The following is a 17,988-nucleotide window of genomic DNA, read 5'->3' on the forward strand; positions in this document are numbered from 1 at the left end:
GAGACAACCTTAATCATTAGAAGAAAATCGTGTCTGTTGAACCAGGACTCACAACCCATCCTTCTATTTCGTCCTTCAGTTCCCTCTGCAGCTCGAGCACCCCCCTCGGGAGGGCAACACACAGTCGTTCTAGCACCATGGCATTACAGAGCAGCAGCCTAGCCGCATATCTCTGCGCCTCGAGGCCTTGGTAGTGCACCAGGTTGATCTCTTTAAGTCGATTGCGCAAGCACGGGATCATCGAAACGTCCAACTCATCATCGTCGCGGAGCTCGCGCCACTGCTCGCAGACGTGTTGAAAGGTCTCCCGCGACCTTTGCTTCATGAATAGCGACAAGATCTGGACGCTGGGAGCCTGCCAGAGTATCCTAGCCAGTGCCTCGATGCTGCCCTTGTGAAGGTATCCCGTCAGCTGGAGGCGCGTGAGGGCCGGAAACGAGGGGAATCCCGTGGTGATGGCCTTGTTGCTCTCGATGTCAGCACCGAGGTGAGTGGACTTGAGGTGGAGGTGTTTTGTGGCGGCAAACAGCTCGAGGAACTTGGTGAACCGGGGGAGGTCCTGAGCGTAAACCATCTTGCCGCAGAGATCGATGGTGCACGAGGAGATGTTGTGTGCGCCGTGCAGGTCCAGGAAGGACTCTGCCGGGACCGCGCCCCTGTACTCGAACGCCCGCAGCTCGGTCGCGTCGACGCTCACCGTGACCAGGTTGTGGCAGCACCGCAGAGCGAGCCGATGGAGGCGCTTGTCGACGACGGTGATGGTGTAGCTTGGGTCTAGGTGGGAGGAGGCGAACGAGCTGTGAGAGATGGGCGTGTAGCCGCACCTTTCGAGGGTGAGGTCGACGAGGCGCGGGCAGGCTGGAGATGAGGCGTTGGATGATGTTGTGGAGCGTCTCGAGGAAAGGGGCCCACCTAGTTGTGAAATGTCGCGCTTGGATCACGAATTTATGTGATTTTGAGTACGAAAGCAAAAAAAATTATCTTGAAATTTTGGTATTGTGTGGGATGATTTGAATTAGGTGGCACTGGCCATTATAGTACTACCTCTGTCCATAAATAGATGCCAAAAGTTTGTCTAAATTTGAATGTATCTAGCCATGATTTAGTGTATAGATACATCCGAATTTGGACAAATATTTGGCATCTATTTATGGACGGAGGGAGTATGTGGGAAATGTGTCTATGTGGGTACTTGTTTACATAAGAGAACAATAATGGACATAAAATATCAAAAAGAATGAGAGGGGGATGCTTTAATGAGGAAGCGATAATGTGACATATATACCTACTATTATTTTATGTCATGTTACTTTTTATAATCTTTATTCTCCTACAGGTAAACATGTGTTATATCATTGCTAATTCATGTGCATTACAATTATTATTATGTATGTGAATTGATATGTGTTGCATGAAAAAATAAATTGATATTTTGCGCTTAGATACTAAATAGTGCCTACTTTATTTCATTTTATATTTACTAGTGATTCGCCAACCACATTCACCCATCATTCATCTTGTCATGTTTTCGGTCCAATTCTACAGATGCGGATGTACTCGGATACAGGTGAGAATCAAATGTTCTGTCACTTCAGAATATATAGGAATGAGTCAAATATATATAGATTGGTGGAGAGACATACATCCTGATATAATGCACTGTTGTTTCAAGTTCAATCACCAAAGGTACATTTTACCACTTTGTTAGTCTTTCTAGGTTAGGAAACTGGCATATCGGAATATGATAGCTAAAATTAGCTAACATAATTATATTCGGGTACGGATATATCGATTTTCTACTCCACATTTTCTTTATATTTCAGCACCTCATCTGTTTTTTTATCAAGAAATGAATCCGTGTATTTACTGCAATCCATTTCCATAGATGTCCAGGTCTAGATATTACCAATTATATTTTCAATATTTCAAGTATGAATGTCAGATAATTCGGTTTATCCACTACTAGTTTTCTTCCCTAGGGTTAGAGTATAGATATAGGTGCACATCTATAGATCATGTTTTTTTATCAACAAAAGACCTCGTAAGATATATATAGTTCATGACTAATGAACCGCATAGCTAGGTGGCTCCTTTGTACAAGTGGCAAAATAGAATTGAAAAGAAAAAATTAAGAGAGGGAGAGATGAAAATTCTGAACATATATAGTTGGTTAGACATCGAAAGCTATGCGTGGACGCCCACCTGATTTCTTCACGTGACAATATCGTTTCAATATGTCAAGTCACGCGCTATTTTGCATAAACACGTGGATTCCAAAACTGCATGGCCAACAGTATATCGTCCACTAAAATGGTACACCATTTCTCTTATACTTACATGCAAACATACGCACTCTACTATAGTACTATGCATGCAAAGCACACCACCATACGTATATGATGTATATAGTTTCCTCTCACACACAAACCATAAATACCTCAATTTTAAAATGGATCAATATATAGCCATAGAGGGAGAGAAAAGGCAACTAGTTAGAACCCTTGGTTCTAGTCTATTATATTTCACAACTGTCAAACTAAATCTTTCAGCTAGAATCAAACGAGAAATTTACATGGCCCGTAGCTTATATAATATTAAATTGTAATCTTATAGGACAATGTAATTTATGTGGTCGATCTGATCGCCAAGGGCTACCACAAGGTTCATGAAGGAATAGGTAGACCCCAATATTATGACTTATTGATCCATGAGACCACAAAATCTCGGAATCTAGTGATAGCTACGGCGAGGAGCGGGGCAGGCATTCCGAGTACATGGCCCGGATGAGGAGGGGAAATGACGCTCAAAATATAATGATGGTGCTAGCGACACCGAGGAGGGGAAGATTCCCCACTCATAATATAATGATGCACACTTAATTTGGTTAAATAACATATAACTTGCTGCTCTAGGTGCACTCAAATGCTTTGGAATGGGTGTTTCTTCATCAACTCATCCCGCGAAGCACCGATCCGTAGGACCTACACCATCAACCCTCGAAACCTCATATCAAAGTGAGATCGCCTTTTGATGGCATGAATCAACCATGTTTTCGGAAAGTACATGGGCATGCATGACCATCATTGACCAGAGCTAGCTAGATCGATGGGATCAACCAAGCTAAAATATAAAATGTATCACCCGGAGGCAGCCACGGGAGATGCATGCATATATATGCACGCTGCTCTAACTAAAGGATTGCAGCTTGCGTGTCCGTGGTGTCCCGAGAGCAATATCAATTGTTGATTTGAATTATGTAGTCCAATCATTCTCGTACTATCGACTTAGATCAAAAAAATTTGTATACCAAATTTTGTGGTCCCATGACCGCATCGGTGGTGTTGGATACTTGATGTGGGTTTTGTGGCACCGATAGTAAAAGAATCCTGAAAATAAAAAGAGAGTGATATGAAGTACTCCCTCCGTCCTGTAAATTCAGTCATGCTAGATGTACATGCTCATGAATTGACTAGCTCGCTACTCATGAATTGAATGGATTAATGGGAAATGGGAAAGGCGCAAGTCATACTCCTCGATTCCCTTCCCAATGTCTCCTCGATTCTCCTGCCACTACACACACAGAAAAATAGAGTTTTTTTTGACACAAAATTAGAGTTAGTAGGCCGAGCGGGAATCCTGGCACTAATTACTGAGACAAAAGAAAACTACGTACTAGCGAGCAATATCATCTGTGAGTACCGAGCAGTCAGCCGTGTGCATCGAACCTCTCTCCCTTTCTCCTCATCTCGCGTGCGCCTATGTCCCGAGCAATCTCCGCCGCCACTCCACCGTCCTTGGTCCTTGCCGGCATCCAGCAATCTCGCTCCGCATACGACGCTCCGGCGGAATCCCTTGCCTAACCCGCATCCACGCGCCTCCAATCGTGCAGCTTCGGTAGCTCTAGTTGCCGGCCGGTGTCGACAACGACGGGGCCCGGCCTCGTTGTTTTGCTTGACCTCGGCTATGGCTTTCCGTCGATCTACCGGCCGTGGAAGGCGCTGATCGTCCTCGGCATCTAGCGCATCGACGGCTCGCCATCCACGGTCACGGTCTGCCACCGAGGCCCCCGCCGCGCGCGAGCTCCAGCACCTCTGCTCCGCCGCCGTCTTCGCGGGGTCGCCCGACGGAAGGGAGTCCATCGACGCGGCCGTCAGCGACGCATCTGAAGACTGGGAGGGACGTGTCTACGTTCTGCAAGAGCTCGCCCCCCAAGATCCACCGCGACGGCGCCGTTCAGGAGGAGCTCCTCATCGACAACAAGGTCAGATTTTTCCCCCCTTACTCGAGCTCGAATCGAAGCTACTTCTTGCTATTAAATTCCCTCGAAACGATATCTCAAAGTTACTGATTTGGAACCACCTGCAGGAAGAGGGATTTCGCTCACCATCTGCAGTCTGCACGCCAAGTCTTCCGGCATGATGCCGGCGCGCCAGAAGCAGCCGGAGGCCTCGGATACAATAACCAGGTGTGGTGAGCTGTGGTTTCTATCTTCCTCCACGTGCTCTATTTTCCCAGGTCATCGATGCCCAATACGTGATTGTGGTAGGATGACTATTAGCTTGTTTTAACTGGTGAGAAATTGACCTCTTGTCTTGTCTAGGAGCGACACTAATAGTCAATGTTTAATTCATCAATTTTTCCTTGTTGTTAAACGCCAATTTCTTGTGGACGTTGGATTGGTGCTGTGCAGCAATCTTGTTTTGTTGTTGTGATTTGATTCTGATGATAGAAAAGATAAGAACAGAAATGATCTACTGCTTTGTCTTCATGTGGGTTGTACACTGAGATTATAGTGCATTGCCATGTACGTGACTACTGGCTCGCTTGTGGTGAGTGAGAGATTGAGCGTTAGGAGGTGTGCAACTCGCCGGTGTGTGGTGATCCCAGCGGCGATCTTTGTCGATGACGCCGGACGAAAACCAGGTAGGGTTTAGTGCATCGTCAAGTCGGATATATTCAACTTAAATCTTACTACTTTGCCACTGTAGAGTAAAGTATATGCTCAGTTCCAGTCCAAGGAAACAAAATAATAAGGCGCTCATCTTGCTCTTTGCTGTCAAGTCCCCCTTGTACAGAATATAATACATGTATTGAATGCCACACGGATGGAATTATTCTAAAATATGAACATAAATGGTGTTAGGATTTTTCTTAATGAAGCTCAGACGTCAAATGCAAGGCAGGAAATGGTGTTAGTATCCTGCCCTTTTTCAGAAAGAATATATCTATTAATTAGCGCAAAGAAATGCCATTTTCATGTTTCAATTTTGTCTATTGTATCTTGTTGTATTTTTCGTGTTTTGGTTGTTGCTGATGAAGGAAATCATGCTTTTCGTTAACCATGTGTGTATATGTTGCAGGGGAGGTACTGGTTGAGCTACACTGGTAGCTTCACCCGCATGCTGAAGGATCTGGACATGCCGAGCGACGTTTCTCTTAAATAGATCTACATGAGTAATTCAGAAAGAGGCATGCAGATCTTTGAGAGCCATCCTTTGTTGCACATCAACTCCGTGGCTCTCTCATTACGTCAAAGGTCTTGTTATTCTTGACAGGCTGCATGAGAACACGTGCTCAAACTGTTGCAAAGAGGTAGTGGTTTCTACGAGTACTTGGTTCCGATCGAATTATTTGTGTAACACACCTGCTCTTTATTGAAGTGCATTCCTCCAGTCTATGAGCTGGAGATAATCCTGTAATATTACTCTGCACCTTTCTTTAGCCGGTTTCTGTCATGGTTCCAACACTTTCTGCTCTCATACTTAACATTCAACATGATCTCCTGTATGTCATAACTTCTATGCATTGTGTATTTTACTCTCACATAGTAACATGTCATGTTTCTGGAAGTTCTTGTTATGTCGCATACTACCTTTGTGCACAGATGATCACATTAGCCTTTCGATGTAGGAATTGGGAATTCAGCAAGGGAGGAAGGAAGAAGGTTGTAGTGGTATTACAACATTTCATAGTGTTGGTCATATGACAGAAGATGGTGCTCTTGGTATATGTGTATGCTGATCAAAAGGGCATGGGCTCTGTCCTGGCCATTTCCTCGTACGTGCTTGCCAGGAACAATGACGCACCCGCTGCTGCCATGCCAGCCGGTGAGACGCCTACCATCTTCCCTCCCCCCTCTAGAACGGATAATCTTGCATGACACTGCCCGAAGTGTAAAAAACATCATCTTTTACTCCTTTATGATTGGATCCTGGCACTTCAGTTACTTAGTTCTGATTGGTTTGAGTAGAAGCTTACACACTTTTTCTCCAATATAATTCGACCACACATATATGCTAGCCAGTGGCCTCCTAATTCTTATATTGAGGTTTCTTCTGTAATTTGAGCACATCCCATGCTTGAAAAGATCACTTGTAATTTCAGAATTTGAACACTATTTTGCACCATGCATCTAGCTTGTAAGATTTAACTATAATGAGCCGATTATGCTTGTATGCTCGAACTTCGATAACCTTAAGTTCTCAGTTGGCAATATTGGAATATTTCATGTTCACCACTAGCTATGTTTGTGTATTGAACCTTGGGTACCTTAGGTTCTCACTTGTTAAATTCGTGTCCATAACTGAAGTTATTTAATCACTACTAGTAGTTGATCTTCACTGGAATTGAGGATGGGGTATCTATCCCATCTTGGTCATGCTTCAATCAACTAGGCTTGGTTAATCATTTGATTAGGTACCCAGCAACATGGATTTGACTAGTAACCAACAAATTTTAGACTAGTATTTGAGTTGGTACCCCAGCAACTCGTCTCAACTTTATGACATGTAGAACATCACGGTAGTATTATGTACACTTGTGATTTGCCTTATTTTTCAGTTTTCAGCCATTGTTCATATCTTTTATCTAATATTGGTGCTTGGATAGGTTGATCCGGTATAAGAACTTCAAGGAAGGACACAAGAGGATACTTGTGGCTACAAATTTAGTTGGCGGCAAAATTGATGTTGTCCATGCTCTGACTCTGATGTTCTCAATCAGGTTTGTACACTGATACATTTACTTTTTTACTTGTCTGGTATGACCAATAGAGCGCAAGGGGATTTCATATATGTATATTGTTTGAGGCTGCAAGAAAGGTTTGAGGTTGACATAAAGGAGCCACCTGAGCACATTGACACTTTGACATACTTCAACATACACTGGCTTTCTATCATAAACCCACAGTGCTGTTTCTTGATTTTGTTTTAAAGACGATTTTATATTATTGACTTCAATTGCTAGTGCCATCTTGAAAATTCAAGTGGGCAGCTTGAATTGGAAACTAGGAGTTTATGCTTCTTTGATACAACACCCTAAGATTTCGATTGGCTTACCACGCAAGGGATGTTCCAGTTGTAGTTAATCATCACTTGAGTGTGTGGAATGTTTCTTACAGTACCCTAATTGTTTGTAACTAAGAAATCTCAAGGTTCAGGAAAGCGGAAAAAATCGTTGCTTATGCGCGCTAAAGCGCAGTGCGGAGACTTTCCGCATCGATTGCATAAGCGCTTAAGCGGAAAAAGCAGAAAAAGAGGGAAAAAAGCTCCGCTTATGCGCGCTGAAGCGCTAAGCAGAAGGCCACCGCACCAATTAGGCTTAACGCTTTCTTGAACCTTGAGAAATCTATTGGACATGTTGAACTTTTTTGTCTATTTTTTGTTTATCTATGACCTGGTTGTTTAAGTTTCAGTGTCATGATTTCTTTGATTTTGTCAGGCCACAGATTAAGTGATCTTTCTAGTTCATTCTTTGTGGTGTGTTTAAGGTCAGGGTATATTTTATTTTATTGCTAGCTCTAGGCATGATCTGGTGGTTGCTATCACCTCTATGTGTATATAAATATGCTTCTTTTTAGCTGTTAATCCTGCTATAGTTTATCAAATAGTTAATCCTACTATTTTGTAAACCACTGTAAAGAATTATACCATGGATTATATATCTACATGAATGTTGTCTTTTACAATGTGGCAAACTTTATCAATATGTGGATGCATATATGTGTGCCTTGCTGTTCGCTCCCTTGTTTTTATAAGATAATAGTAGTAGCCTGCAAGTTTCTCTATGCTCTGAATGATATTTCTTATAATGAATAGCCAATAATTAATTAGAAAACCAAATGTCCAATCAGTAATGCATAAGAAAATAGCACTGTGAATGGCTGAAGGGATACAATTAGGAAGGCTTAATCACATAATAACAACAATAATTTACTAACATGACAGCTATGTTGTAATGGTGTTTTGGGGGATAAGACCTAAATAGCTGGCTATCTCCTTACGTTGTGTATGGTACAAATTATACACTGATTTTGGTTTATGCCATGGGCCTCTAGAGATGTCGCTGGCATGCTTGTGGATGGACGCACAGAGCTTAGGCATGCCAATCATCGTGCTGTTGTTGCACGGTGCTGGAGTGTGGCATGTAGGTCCCAACTCACCATTGTCAAGTTATCACTAGCTCCCTGTTGCAGGCTTAGCTTGTGTATGCTCTGGAATAATCTTACTATTTTGGAATCTTAACCAAGTGGAATTTTTTCTGTACAATGCATGAGTGTGCTATATGTTTTTGAGCATTTTAGTTTTCCTAACATAAACATGCTAGTTCTATTCCCTTTCATGACATCTAACCTTCCCTTATGCCATTTCATGTTTTTGCTATGGCAGGTTGTTCGGGAGACAACTTACCCATGGTGTTGGTGTTGTCTAAAATTGTGAAGCTCACATACCGAAGTAACTAGGTCCTAACAAGCGACGCATCATACAGTAGGTCCACTCTCCCCCCACGCTAATTCGATCATCCATTGAGTGCGTGCCCTGGGGTATGGAGCTAGCTGGTGCTCTTCTCTTGTATAGTTTTGGCTGCAGGCTGTCTTTAGCGAGCTTTGCAACATGTTGGTTCGTTGCTCCGTTTGTGTTGGGGATCTAGCATTGAATTTCAGTCTCTACCTATGATTGCTTAGCTCTATATATGTGAACATTCTGATTCCAATTTTCATGTATACGACAATAAGTGTGTTGTTTGAGAACCAAGATGAGCTACTTGTTCCATATCTTCCCCAATTAGCTTGATAGTTGGGTAAAAAGTGGGGTATGTTGACAAATGACCCAAACCTGGTTGAAATTGTCCTAGTATTGTGATGAAAACTATATTAGGATCATGCATATTTACTATTTAGAATCCAAGATAATTTTGTGGAGAATTTTTATGACCCAGGCATTTCAGCTTCAAAAGTTGTAGGTGTGCTAGATCGAATGTCTTGAGGATTAGTGATGTTTCTTGTTTCATTTTTCTAGTTTTTGCTTAAGAAGTTGTGTTTCACTTCCTAGTTCCCATCTTGTAGTTACTGAATATGCTTTGAGGGAATAAAAAAATCAGGGAACAATGCAGTTTGTTGTTGTAATTAATGATTATCTTTAGCACTTCATCATTTCAAGTATTAGTACACGCGGACAGAAAGGTTTGCTATAAATCTTGAACATTCTTATTCCAATTTTCATGTATACGACAATCTTTCATCTTATTTGATGATTCCAAAATTCGAGTCAAGAAGATCTTATTTACTCACTACTAGTTTCATATCTGGCTTTGCATCAAATTTCACCTTGTTAGTAATAAAATGTTAGTGCACTTGCTCTGACCCTGCAAGTCCGTTTCAACTTGTTGGATCCATGTGCATATGACTGTCCATGTTCGTATACGACTGTCCATGTTCACTACCTACCCTGTCATGGTACTGTATGAACCGACGATTGAGCCGTGGTACCTCTTGATGCTAATGACCGAGGTTTGTATAAGTTTACATGTACTATAGCTGTGTGAAAGTTGATTTCCATTGTCTAATAAAATGGATCTGCTAATATGTGAAATATTTGTGATAAACTACTATCCATCTTCCGCCTTGTTCTGACAATTTTTTTGTGATAGAACATCGTCTAGAGCATGGAGCTCCTGGAGCTAGGCGAAAGAAGCAGCGCTGCGGCGTGACACATATGTCGGTGGCCTGGTATCCAACCTTTAGGTGGTGGAGTTGTTTGTGTGCATGGCCAAGAACAGGAGCATCTGATTTCCTCCTTCACATCTGACCTGGCTGGCCTCCCTCAACTTATCATTGCACATGTGAGTACTACTAAGGGTCTATTACTCTATTTAACTTTGTTTCCAGGCATCATCATGGTTGTTGGTTCTAGTTACACAAAAACAGCAGCACCAGCTGCTGGTTTTGGTCACACAATAATAGTATCATCTTCTAATCCTGTAAATTGCTTCATCAATTCCATCCTTCAATAAGGAATTTGGAAGTAGACCAGCATGTCAGATTAGTCTAACTTGATTCTTTGCATTTCAGCAGCTAAAGTAAGAAGAAGATGAACAAGACTTGGAAGGATGAGACATCACAGCTAGATCCTTTCTATGAATGTTATACTATTCCGGTCCTTGTAGTGTGAGTACTAGTTGACATTTTTAAGCATCGTTGTTATTGTAATGCTTCCAATCAGGACCTGTAAGTGCTTCCGTTGACATGTTTATTTTTGAACTTGAGGTTATGGTTGGTTAGGCTTATGAAGGAGTTGGCTATAGTATACACCTTAAATCTAGTTTACTGGATTGGATGGAAATTAACCGGTGGTGGTCTGTTTGGATTTCGTACAAAGAGGAGGAACAGAAGAGAAGAATGTTCCAGCCACAGTTGAGATTTTTGCAAATGAGTTACAATGGCTGCTTGTTCGGGCCGTGAGATTTTCATTCGAGACGGACTTGCTCTTGAAATTGATGGATGCTACATGGTGTAGCGATGTGGGTGATGGATGTGTCCTGGAAGTTTCAGGGTAACTACTGTAGATGTGTATCGTCAGATCTACAAGACTATATTTTGATGACTAGCTGATGTTTTGTTGAGCTAAACACGGCAGTGGCTGCGTATGGTGTTGGTTCTTGTAGCTAACTAGCTAGCTTTGTTATATTTACTTTGTCACAAGTGTGTGTGCGCCCAATTCTGTTGTAATTTTGCATTAGATTATCGACATAAGCTTTGAAAGCATGAGACGTATGTATAACTGGTCCCCTTTGTTTATGGAAATTTCATTTGCCGATGCTACATTGTGTGTGTGCAAAATTATTGATACGATAGATGTGTGTAAAAATTATGCAAAATAATAATTACTGTTTTTGGTTGTTCTTGAGAGTCTATCAGTAATTGTTGTTTATCTAGGTGCCTTTTGAAAGCTGAGTATGTGTATGTGTACGAAAAAAAGGTAAGTATATGTACGTCTACTAAAAATGTGAGTATGTGTAGGTGTATGAATAAAGAAGACCAACCAAGGCTAGCTTTTAGTAGTATTTTTTTTTTATAGAAGAGGACTCCTTATTGATAATTCTAGAAATTTGCTCCGGACTACTACCTCAAGTGACTTGTTGAGAATTCTAGAAATTTAAAGCCGGACAAGGGTCGAATTCTGGTTGTTCTTATTTTACGTGTATGAATTGAGTTCTGTGGGGCTGCTATATAAAATAGATCTCTTGAGAAAGGACCATGTAGTTACTCGTAGACAAAGGCGCATGCAACATTGGGAACTACTAAAGTGAGCTAGACTTCTTGAAATTTGTATCGTCACCGGTAGCTAGTGGAAGGGACTCAGTTAATACGAGTAATCCGTATAAAAGGAAATTAATAGGGTGACTCCATGTCAGCAATCCGTGTAACAAGGCATCTCTACCGTTTATCTTGGGTAGATCTCTCCCTCTCAACAGGTAGTAGCAAAGAGAAAACTAAAAAGAATTATCATTCCCTCCTAAAGACGCCTATATATATCAGCTCATTGTCACTATTCCGCGTGCGGTATCGTGTGTGACTTGTGACTTTGGACTTTGGCGAGGAGAGGAGAGGAGAGGTTGTGGCACTGGCCGGATCACTCGGGCAACGGAGGCGAGAAGATGTGGGCACTCCAGCAAGATCACTTGGGCGACGGGTTGGAGGCGAGAAGGTGTGGGCACTACGGCTTGATCCCTTTGCCGGCAAATCGGAGGCAAGATGAGTACCGGAGGCATGGTGTGGGGAGCGAGCAGATCATCTCTGGATTCTAGCAGGTATTTGACTCCCTAACACAGCTTCCTCTGATTTTGTACTTAGGTGGAGCAGAGCACGGCGGAATCGTCAAATCCTGGAGTTTTATATTCGGTTTGGTGTAGTGCTTCACAATTCTAACTTGCTATGCTTGAAGCAATCTGTAATGGACAACGCCAACTCCGATACAGCCAATAAGTAGTAATACAACATAAGAAGTGCAAAAGTTGCAGTGGTTCTATCTGTTGAACGGCAACATCTTAAACTCAATGAGTGTTAGCGGAATTTGTTAGGCATAAGACCAGATCAATTCAGCGCATGGGGTAGCTGTTAACACTTTTAATAGTTGAGGCAAGTAATGAGTGACAAGAAATTTCTACTAGTCACTTCCCATGTTGTATATTTAGGCCTCTCAGAACAATTTAGGGCTGCTGCTCAGAATTTGGTTGTTGACCGGCGCGCTGCATGATGGGGATCGCCGACGCCGGTCCCTGGAGCCGGGCACTCTTGCGCACCGGGCCAGTCGGCACGGTCTTCGTGCGCCACGCCCGCGTCACCGTCTCCATGAGCACCGGCCGGCGCGCGAAGTCGTCCATGTCGTCCACCTCGCCACCCTCCTCCTCAGCCTCCAGGTGCATGCGCTTGTTCTTCGCCGGGGGGCCCAACAAGTCGTCGGAGTCGTAGTACAACCCGGTGGTGAGCAGCGCGGAGGAGTCAACTGGCGGGGACACCGGTGGATCTATTATTTTTGTTACTGTTGATATTTTCTTATTCAAAGTATATCTGTTGTTCATCTTATATCTCTTTCCCATGTAGTCATTGCGATTATGCACTCGAAACAATACATCCATGTTCTGGAATTGCTCTCATCTATTTCTAAAACAATGTTACTTCATTAGTCAGGTGTACAATGCCCGTTCAATGCCCACGAAGAGCACGTGGAGTCGAACCCTGGCGGGCTTGGGCGTGGAGTCGACCACTCTGTGCGATAAAACTTGATATGATGAAGGCCTACGACAGGGTTGAGTGGGTTTTTCTGGAACAGATGATGATAAAACTGGGCTTCTCCAGTGCATGGGTTACAATGGTTATGAGATGTGTCACGTCCACTCGGTTTGCGGTGAAATTAAACGGTGGCATATCTCAATTCTTTGTTCCATCCAGGGGGCTCCGCCAGGGTGACCCTCTGTCACCATATCTGTTTTTGTTTTGCGTGGAAGGTTTTTCAGCGCTACTCCGTCAAGCTCAGCTCCAAAAAAAGATATCTGGCGTCTCCTTTGGGGCGCCGGGGCCAACAATCACCCACCTTCTCTTTGCCGACGACAAATACGTTTTCCTGGAGGCGAGTGATGAAAATTTTGGGGCTCTACGGGGAATTTTGCAAGATTATGAGGAGTGCTCAGGGCAGAAGGTGAACAAGCAGAAGTCATCCATCTACTTTGGGAAAGGGTGCCCTGATGCCACGAAGGAGCGGCTGAAAAATGCTATTGGTATCATCTCTGAAGCTCTATCTGAAAAGTATCTAGGCCTACCAACTGTGGTAGGACGATCGAAGGAAGGGGCGTTTCAGTATCTCCCAGACAGATCTTGGTGCAAGGTCAGGGGATGGAAGGGACAGGGACTTTCGATGGAGGGAAAGGAGACACTTGTGAAGTCGGTGCTACAAGCTGTGCCCGCATTTCCAATGGGCTGTTTTAGACTCTCCAACAAGACGTGCAGCAAGTTAACCTCCATTGCCACGAACTTCTGGTGGGGTTCAGCCGATGGAAGGCGCAAGGTTCCCTGGGTTGCTTGGCATAAGATGTGCAAACAGAAAAGAAGAGGAGGAATGGGGTTTAGGGACTACGCTGCTTTCAACCAGGCGATGTTAGCCAAGCAAGCTTGGCGACTCCTGATGAATCCGTCCTCCCTCTGTGCTCGTGTGCTGCGCGCCCGTTATTTCAAGGGTGGTGAGGTCATGAAGGCAAACTGCCCAAAATCTGCCTCCTTTACATGGAAAAGTATAATGCATGGTAGAGATCTTCTCCGAGAGGGCTTGGTGTGGAGAATTGGGAATGGAGAAGGTATCGACATCTGGAAGGACAATTGGATCCCTCGAGCTGGTTTAAAAAGGCCACTGGGTCAAAAACCGGGCGAGGAGGTTTCGACAGTCAGTGATCTACTACTCCCAGATGGCCAAGGCTGGAATGAGGCACTGCTAAATGATGTGTTCTTTGATGGTGACGTCGCAGATATTGTGAAGACGCCCGTAGGTCGCGCTGGATCCGAGGATTATATTGCATGGAACTACACCAAAAACGGAATCTTCACAGTTAAATCGGCTTACCATCTGAGAATGCAGCTCAAGGATAGGGAGACCAACCAAGTGGGCTGTTCTAACTCATGTGAGGAGCATAGAGGTTGGCTTGCTTTATGGGGTGCGGATGTTCCGGGTAAGGCAAGGATCCATGTATGGCGCCTTGCAAAGAATGGCTTAGCTGTGGGGCAAGAACTACAGAGACGTCATATCAAGGCGGGTGTAAAATGCATTGTGTGCCACCGAGAGGAGTCATTACTGCACCGCTTCTGGAGGTGCCCGCATTCAGCCAGATCTGGGAGCTTGTCCGCGATCTATCAGGATTAAGTCTGCATGGCCCATGCTCGGACGTGCAACGACCCAGGGAGCTGCAGAGCTGGTTACTCGATTGGCTGGGTAAGCTCCCCGACAAAGAGGTCGCCGTCGCCATTATGACTCTCTATCAGATGTGGCTGGCTCGGAATGACGCCAGGGAGCAGGCTTCCATTGAGGATCCGGGCATGATTGCTAGGAGAACTCTAAAGCTGGTCGAGGAATGGCATGGACTGAATAACAGCTCGGCGACTGTGGCTCCACGGAATGGGGAGCACTGGCTACCCCCGGAGGAAGGATGGCTAAAGGTGAACGCGGACGGGGCGTTCCATGCAAGCTCAGGTGTTGGCGGGTGTGGCGCGGTTCTCAGGAATCATCATGGCGACTTTGTGGCGGGAACGAGCCATTTTTTGCCACGTGCGCTGGACCCTGAGCAGGCGGAACTTCAGGCCTGCAAATGCGCCTTAACGCTGGCCAAGGAGCATAACATCGACAGGGTTCATCTGGAGTCAGATTGCCTGGGTGTTGTGGCAAACCGAGGAGTAGTGACTTTGATCGCTCTGTTCATGGACAGCTGATCCAGGAGGTGAAGTCGCTATTGTGGAGCTTTGCTGAACATCGAATTAGGCATGTGCGTAGATCTTGTAATGGTGTCGCGCATAGTTTAGCTAAGTATGGCTGCGTTAATAATGTCTGTATGGTTTGGGTGGGTACTCCACCTGACTTGATTGTGAACCTGGTGGCATCTGAGCATGCCGGTTTGAGTTAATATAAACGCAGCTTTGATCTCAAAAAAAAAAAAAGGACATGCAGCCCAAAGACGGACCAAAATACGCAATAGGTTCTCCCGGCCAGCTGGCTCGGGCCAGCATGACAAGTCGTTTCTATCAGACGAGAAATTAAAGGAACCGTACGTTGATAGATTGCTTGCTCCATGTGAGATCGGATCACAGACGCCGACCCGAGCCGTCATGCATGGCTGCTCCCAAGACCTACCCACGTCCGCAGCCGCCGTGCGATGCACGCTGCAGAGACCGCCTGAGCGACCTCCCGGACGGCGTCCTCGGCACCATCCTCTCCTTCCTCCCCACAAAAGAGGCCGCCCGCGCCGCCGCGCTCGCAAGGCGCTGGCGCCGCACGTTCGCCGGCGTCGACACCATCTCCTTCGTGCAGCGCGAGGCCCACAGCAACGACAACTACACCTTCATGGGGTCTGCCCAGGAGCGCCGGAGCAAGAACGGGGACTTCATCGACGAGGTCAACGCCGCGCTCCTCTGCCGCCGCCGCTGCGGCAGCCACGGCGCGCCGCGCGTCTTCCGCGTGAACTTCGGCTGCTTCGACTGCTGGGACAGGCCCATGCTGAACCGGTGGCTCTACTCCGTGCTGAACCGCACAGCGCAGGAGCTCCACCTCGACCTGCGCCTCCAGCACGCCGCCACCGGTGAGCACTACGTTGGTGATCCCCGTGACGATGGCACCGACGTCAACAGCGACGCCGACTTCCTGCGGATGATGACGAGTGCCGTGCGTACGGCCACGACGCCCATCAGTACAAGCTTCCGCGGAGGCTCTTCTCCTGTGCCACCATACGGACGCTCTGCCTCGACGCCTGCTCGCTCCAACCACCGGAGCTCCTCGACCTGCCTTTGCTCGAGACGTTGTTTCTAAGTAACATCAGGAACTCCGGCAGCAGTGTCCAGCGCTGTGACAACATCCAACGTCTCATCTCTAGTTGCCCGCGCCTCATCGATCTCACGCTTGAGAGGTGCGGCGAAGAAGACAAGTGTTTCACAACCCCTGCTCCCGACAATAGTTACACGATCACAGTCCTCGACAAGCAACTCCATAGATTCGCGATACGGTGCTGCCACAACCTTGTCAGAGCGAGCATCGACGCTTCGGAGCTGAGGGAGATCGATTACAGAGGTGCCGTCCCCTCGGAGTCGCTCCTCGACCTGCACGGCGCCCACAAGAAGATCTCTTCATGCTCCGTCGGTTTCTGCGGCAAGAAGGTTTACAAGGGGGAAATGCCCCGGTTCAGAAAGCTCCTCGACCAGTTTACCGACACGAGACATCTGCATCTAGATTCCACTCATCTCGGATCAGACATCGAGAATAAATCCTTCACGGGATTCCCCTCTTTCCCAAACCTCGTGCGGCTTGAGCTGACTGGATACCTTCAAATAGGCAGCATTAGGGCAATGATTATGATACTCGAGCAGGCTCCGAGCATTGAGGTTTTGACGTTGTTTTTCAAGCCAATATACCAGCAGAGATTTGAAACCCTCTGGGTGCAGTTGCACAAGCTCAACGATGAGATCCTGGTTCCGGATGTTTCGATCATGTGCTTGCGGAATCGAGTGAAGCGCATCAATCTTGTGCACTACCGGGGCCATGTGGTACAGAGGAAGGTCGCCAAGCTGCTATTTTCCAATGCACTGGTTCTTGAACAAGCCTGTGTTGTATTTCCAAGAGGCCCGCAAGAGGTGCAATTGAAACTGAAGAATGAAATTGACGGATGGGTGGTGAACAAATCAGCAAAGACGATTTTCTAGGCTGGGTGCCAAGGTTGTTTTGTCCTAGGATGACAAACGATCTTACAACTTTAGCCATTTGTTTCAATGCTCTTTGATTAGAAGTTGAACTAATTTATTTTAGAAGTGGTTATTCCTTACTCGACATACAAATAATTGAATGTTTCTCCGCTTATTGTCGTCTGCTTAATATCATCTCATTTCTTCAAACTTGCAAGAACCATAACGTTAGGTTAGATGTTTATTACCAACGTCTTTGAATATTTACGTCTATCATACTAGTAAGCTTGCACGTGCAATGCACGTCTCCACCAATATTCTTTATAGACAATAATTAAGTTTGACGATAAATCAATCATCATTTCCTTACGTATTATAAAATGGGATGCTCCTATGATATATTTAATTGATAATAGTCAGTCTCCACGTCTAGTATCAAAATGAATAGCTCCATCAAAATTTACTTATATGTCTTACTCCTCAAGATCACCATAATACAACAAAGGAAAAATAGGCCTGAAGTTTCTTCCTCAGAGCGCATAAATATCTGCTACAAGTTGTGCACTTATTGTAAGCACCAGCGTGACCTACACCATGATAGATTGAGTAAATTAGGTACACTGATAAATAAGGTCGACCAGATGTTCATCAAAGATACACTGAAATTCTTCAGGTACAAAGTTAACATATATACAATTAAATTCTTCCAACCATGAAATTACCAAAAGACCTACTCTCACTACGGGAAAAAAGGCATTGTCGTGTGGCGCCTCTTTGCCATG

General features: G+C 45.0%; 1 protein-coding gene and 1 long non-coding RNA gene across 5 annotated transcripts; both read left to right on the forward strand.

Annotated features, from left to right (window-relative positions):
• Positions 1–3,609: 3,609 nt before the first annotated feature.
• LOC139835962 (uncharacterized) lies at positions 3,610–11,098 on the forward strand. 4 transcript variants are annotated; one of them, XR_011751387.1, is made up of 9 exons: positions 3,610–4,261; positions 4,366–4,465; positions 5,361–5,592; positions 5,911–6,107; positions 6,889–7,002; positions 8,336–8,424; positions 8,667–8,765; positions 9,928–10,119; positions 10,349–11,098. It is a non-coding gene; the product is annotated as an uncharacterized lncRNA (long non-coding RNA). The 4 variants fall into 4 exon arrangements; XR_011751385.1 differs by lacking the exon at positions 8,336–8,424 and adding an exon at positions 4,794–4,923 and having other exon boundaries at positions 3,612–4,261; XR_011751386.1 differs by lacking the exon at positions 8,336–8,424 and having other exon boundaries at positions 3,614–4,261; positions 8,667–8,769.
• A 4,549-nt stretch (positions 11,099–15,647) lies between these two features.
• Positions 15,648–17,227, forward strand: LOC127328237 (F-box/LRR-repeat protein At2g42730-like). Its single transcript, XM_071825251.1, has 2 exons — positions 15,648–16,196; positions 16,304–17,227. The coding sequence occupies exons 1-2, from the start codon at positions 15,648–15,650 to the stop codon at positions 17,225–17,227; spliced, it is 1,473 nt and encodes a 490-aa protein (XP_071681352.1).
• The last annotated feature ends 761 nt before the right edge of the window (positions 17,228–17,988 follow it).

Source organism: Lolium perenne, chromosome 2, assembly GCF_019359855.2.
Source record: "Lolium perenne isolate Kyuss_39 chromosome 2, Kyuss_2.0, whole genome shotgun sequence".
Classification (NCBI taxonomy): domain Eukaryota; kingdom Viridiplantae; phylum Streptophyta; class Magnoliopsida; order Poales; family Poaceae; genus Lolium; species Lolium perenne.

Bases quoted from the DNA above. Each gene is read 5' to 3' on its own strand.
- LOC127328237 (XM_071825251.1), top strand. From the start codon at position 15,648: ATGGCTGCTCCCAAGACCTACCCACGTCCGCAGCCGCCGTGCGATGCA. The intron at 16,197-16,303 runs GTGCGTACGGCC...CAACCACCGGAG, and splicing joins TGCGGATGATGACGAGTGCC to CTCCTCGACCTGCCTTTGCT.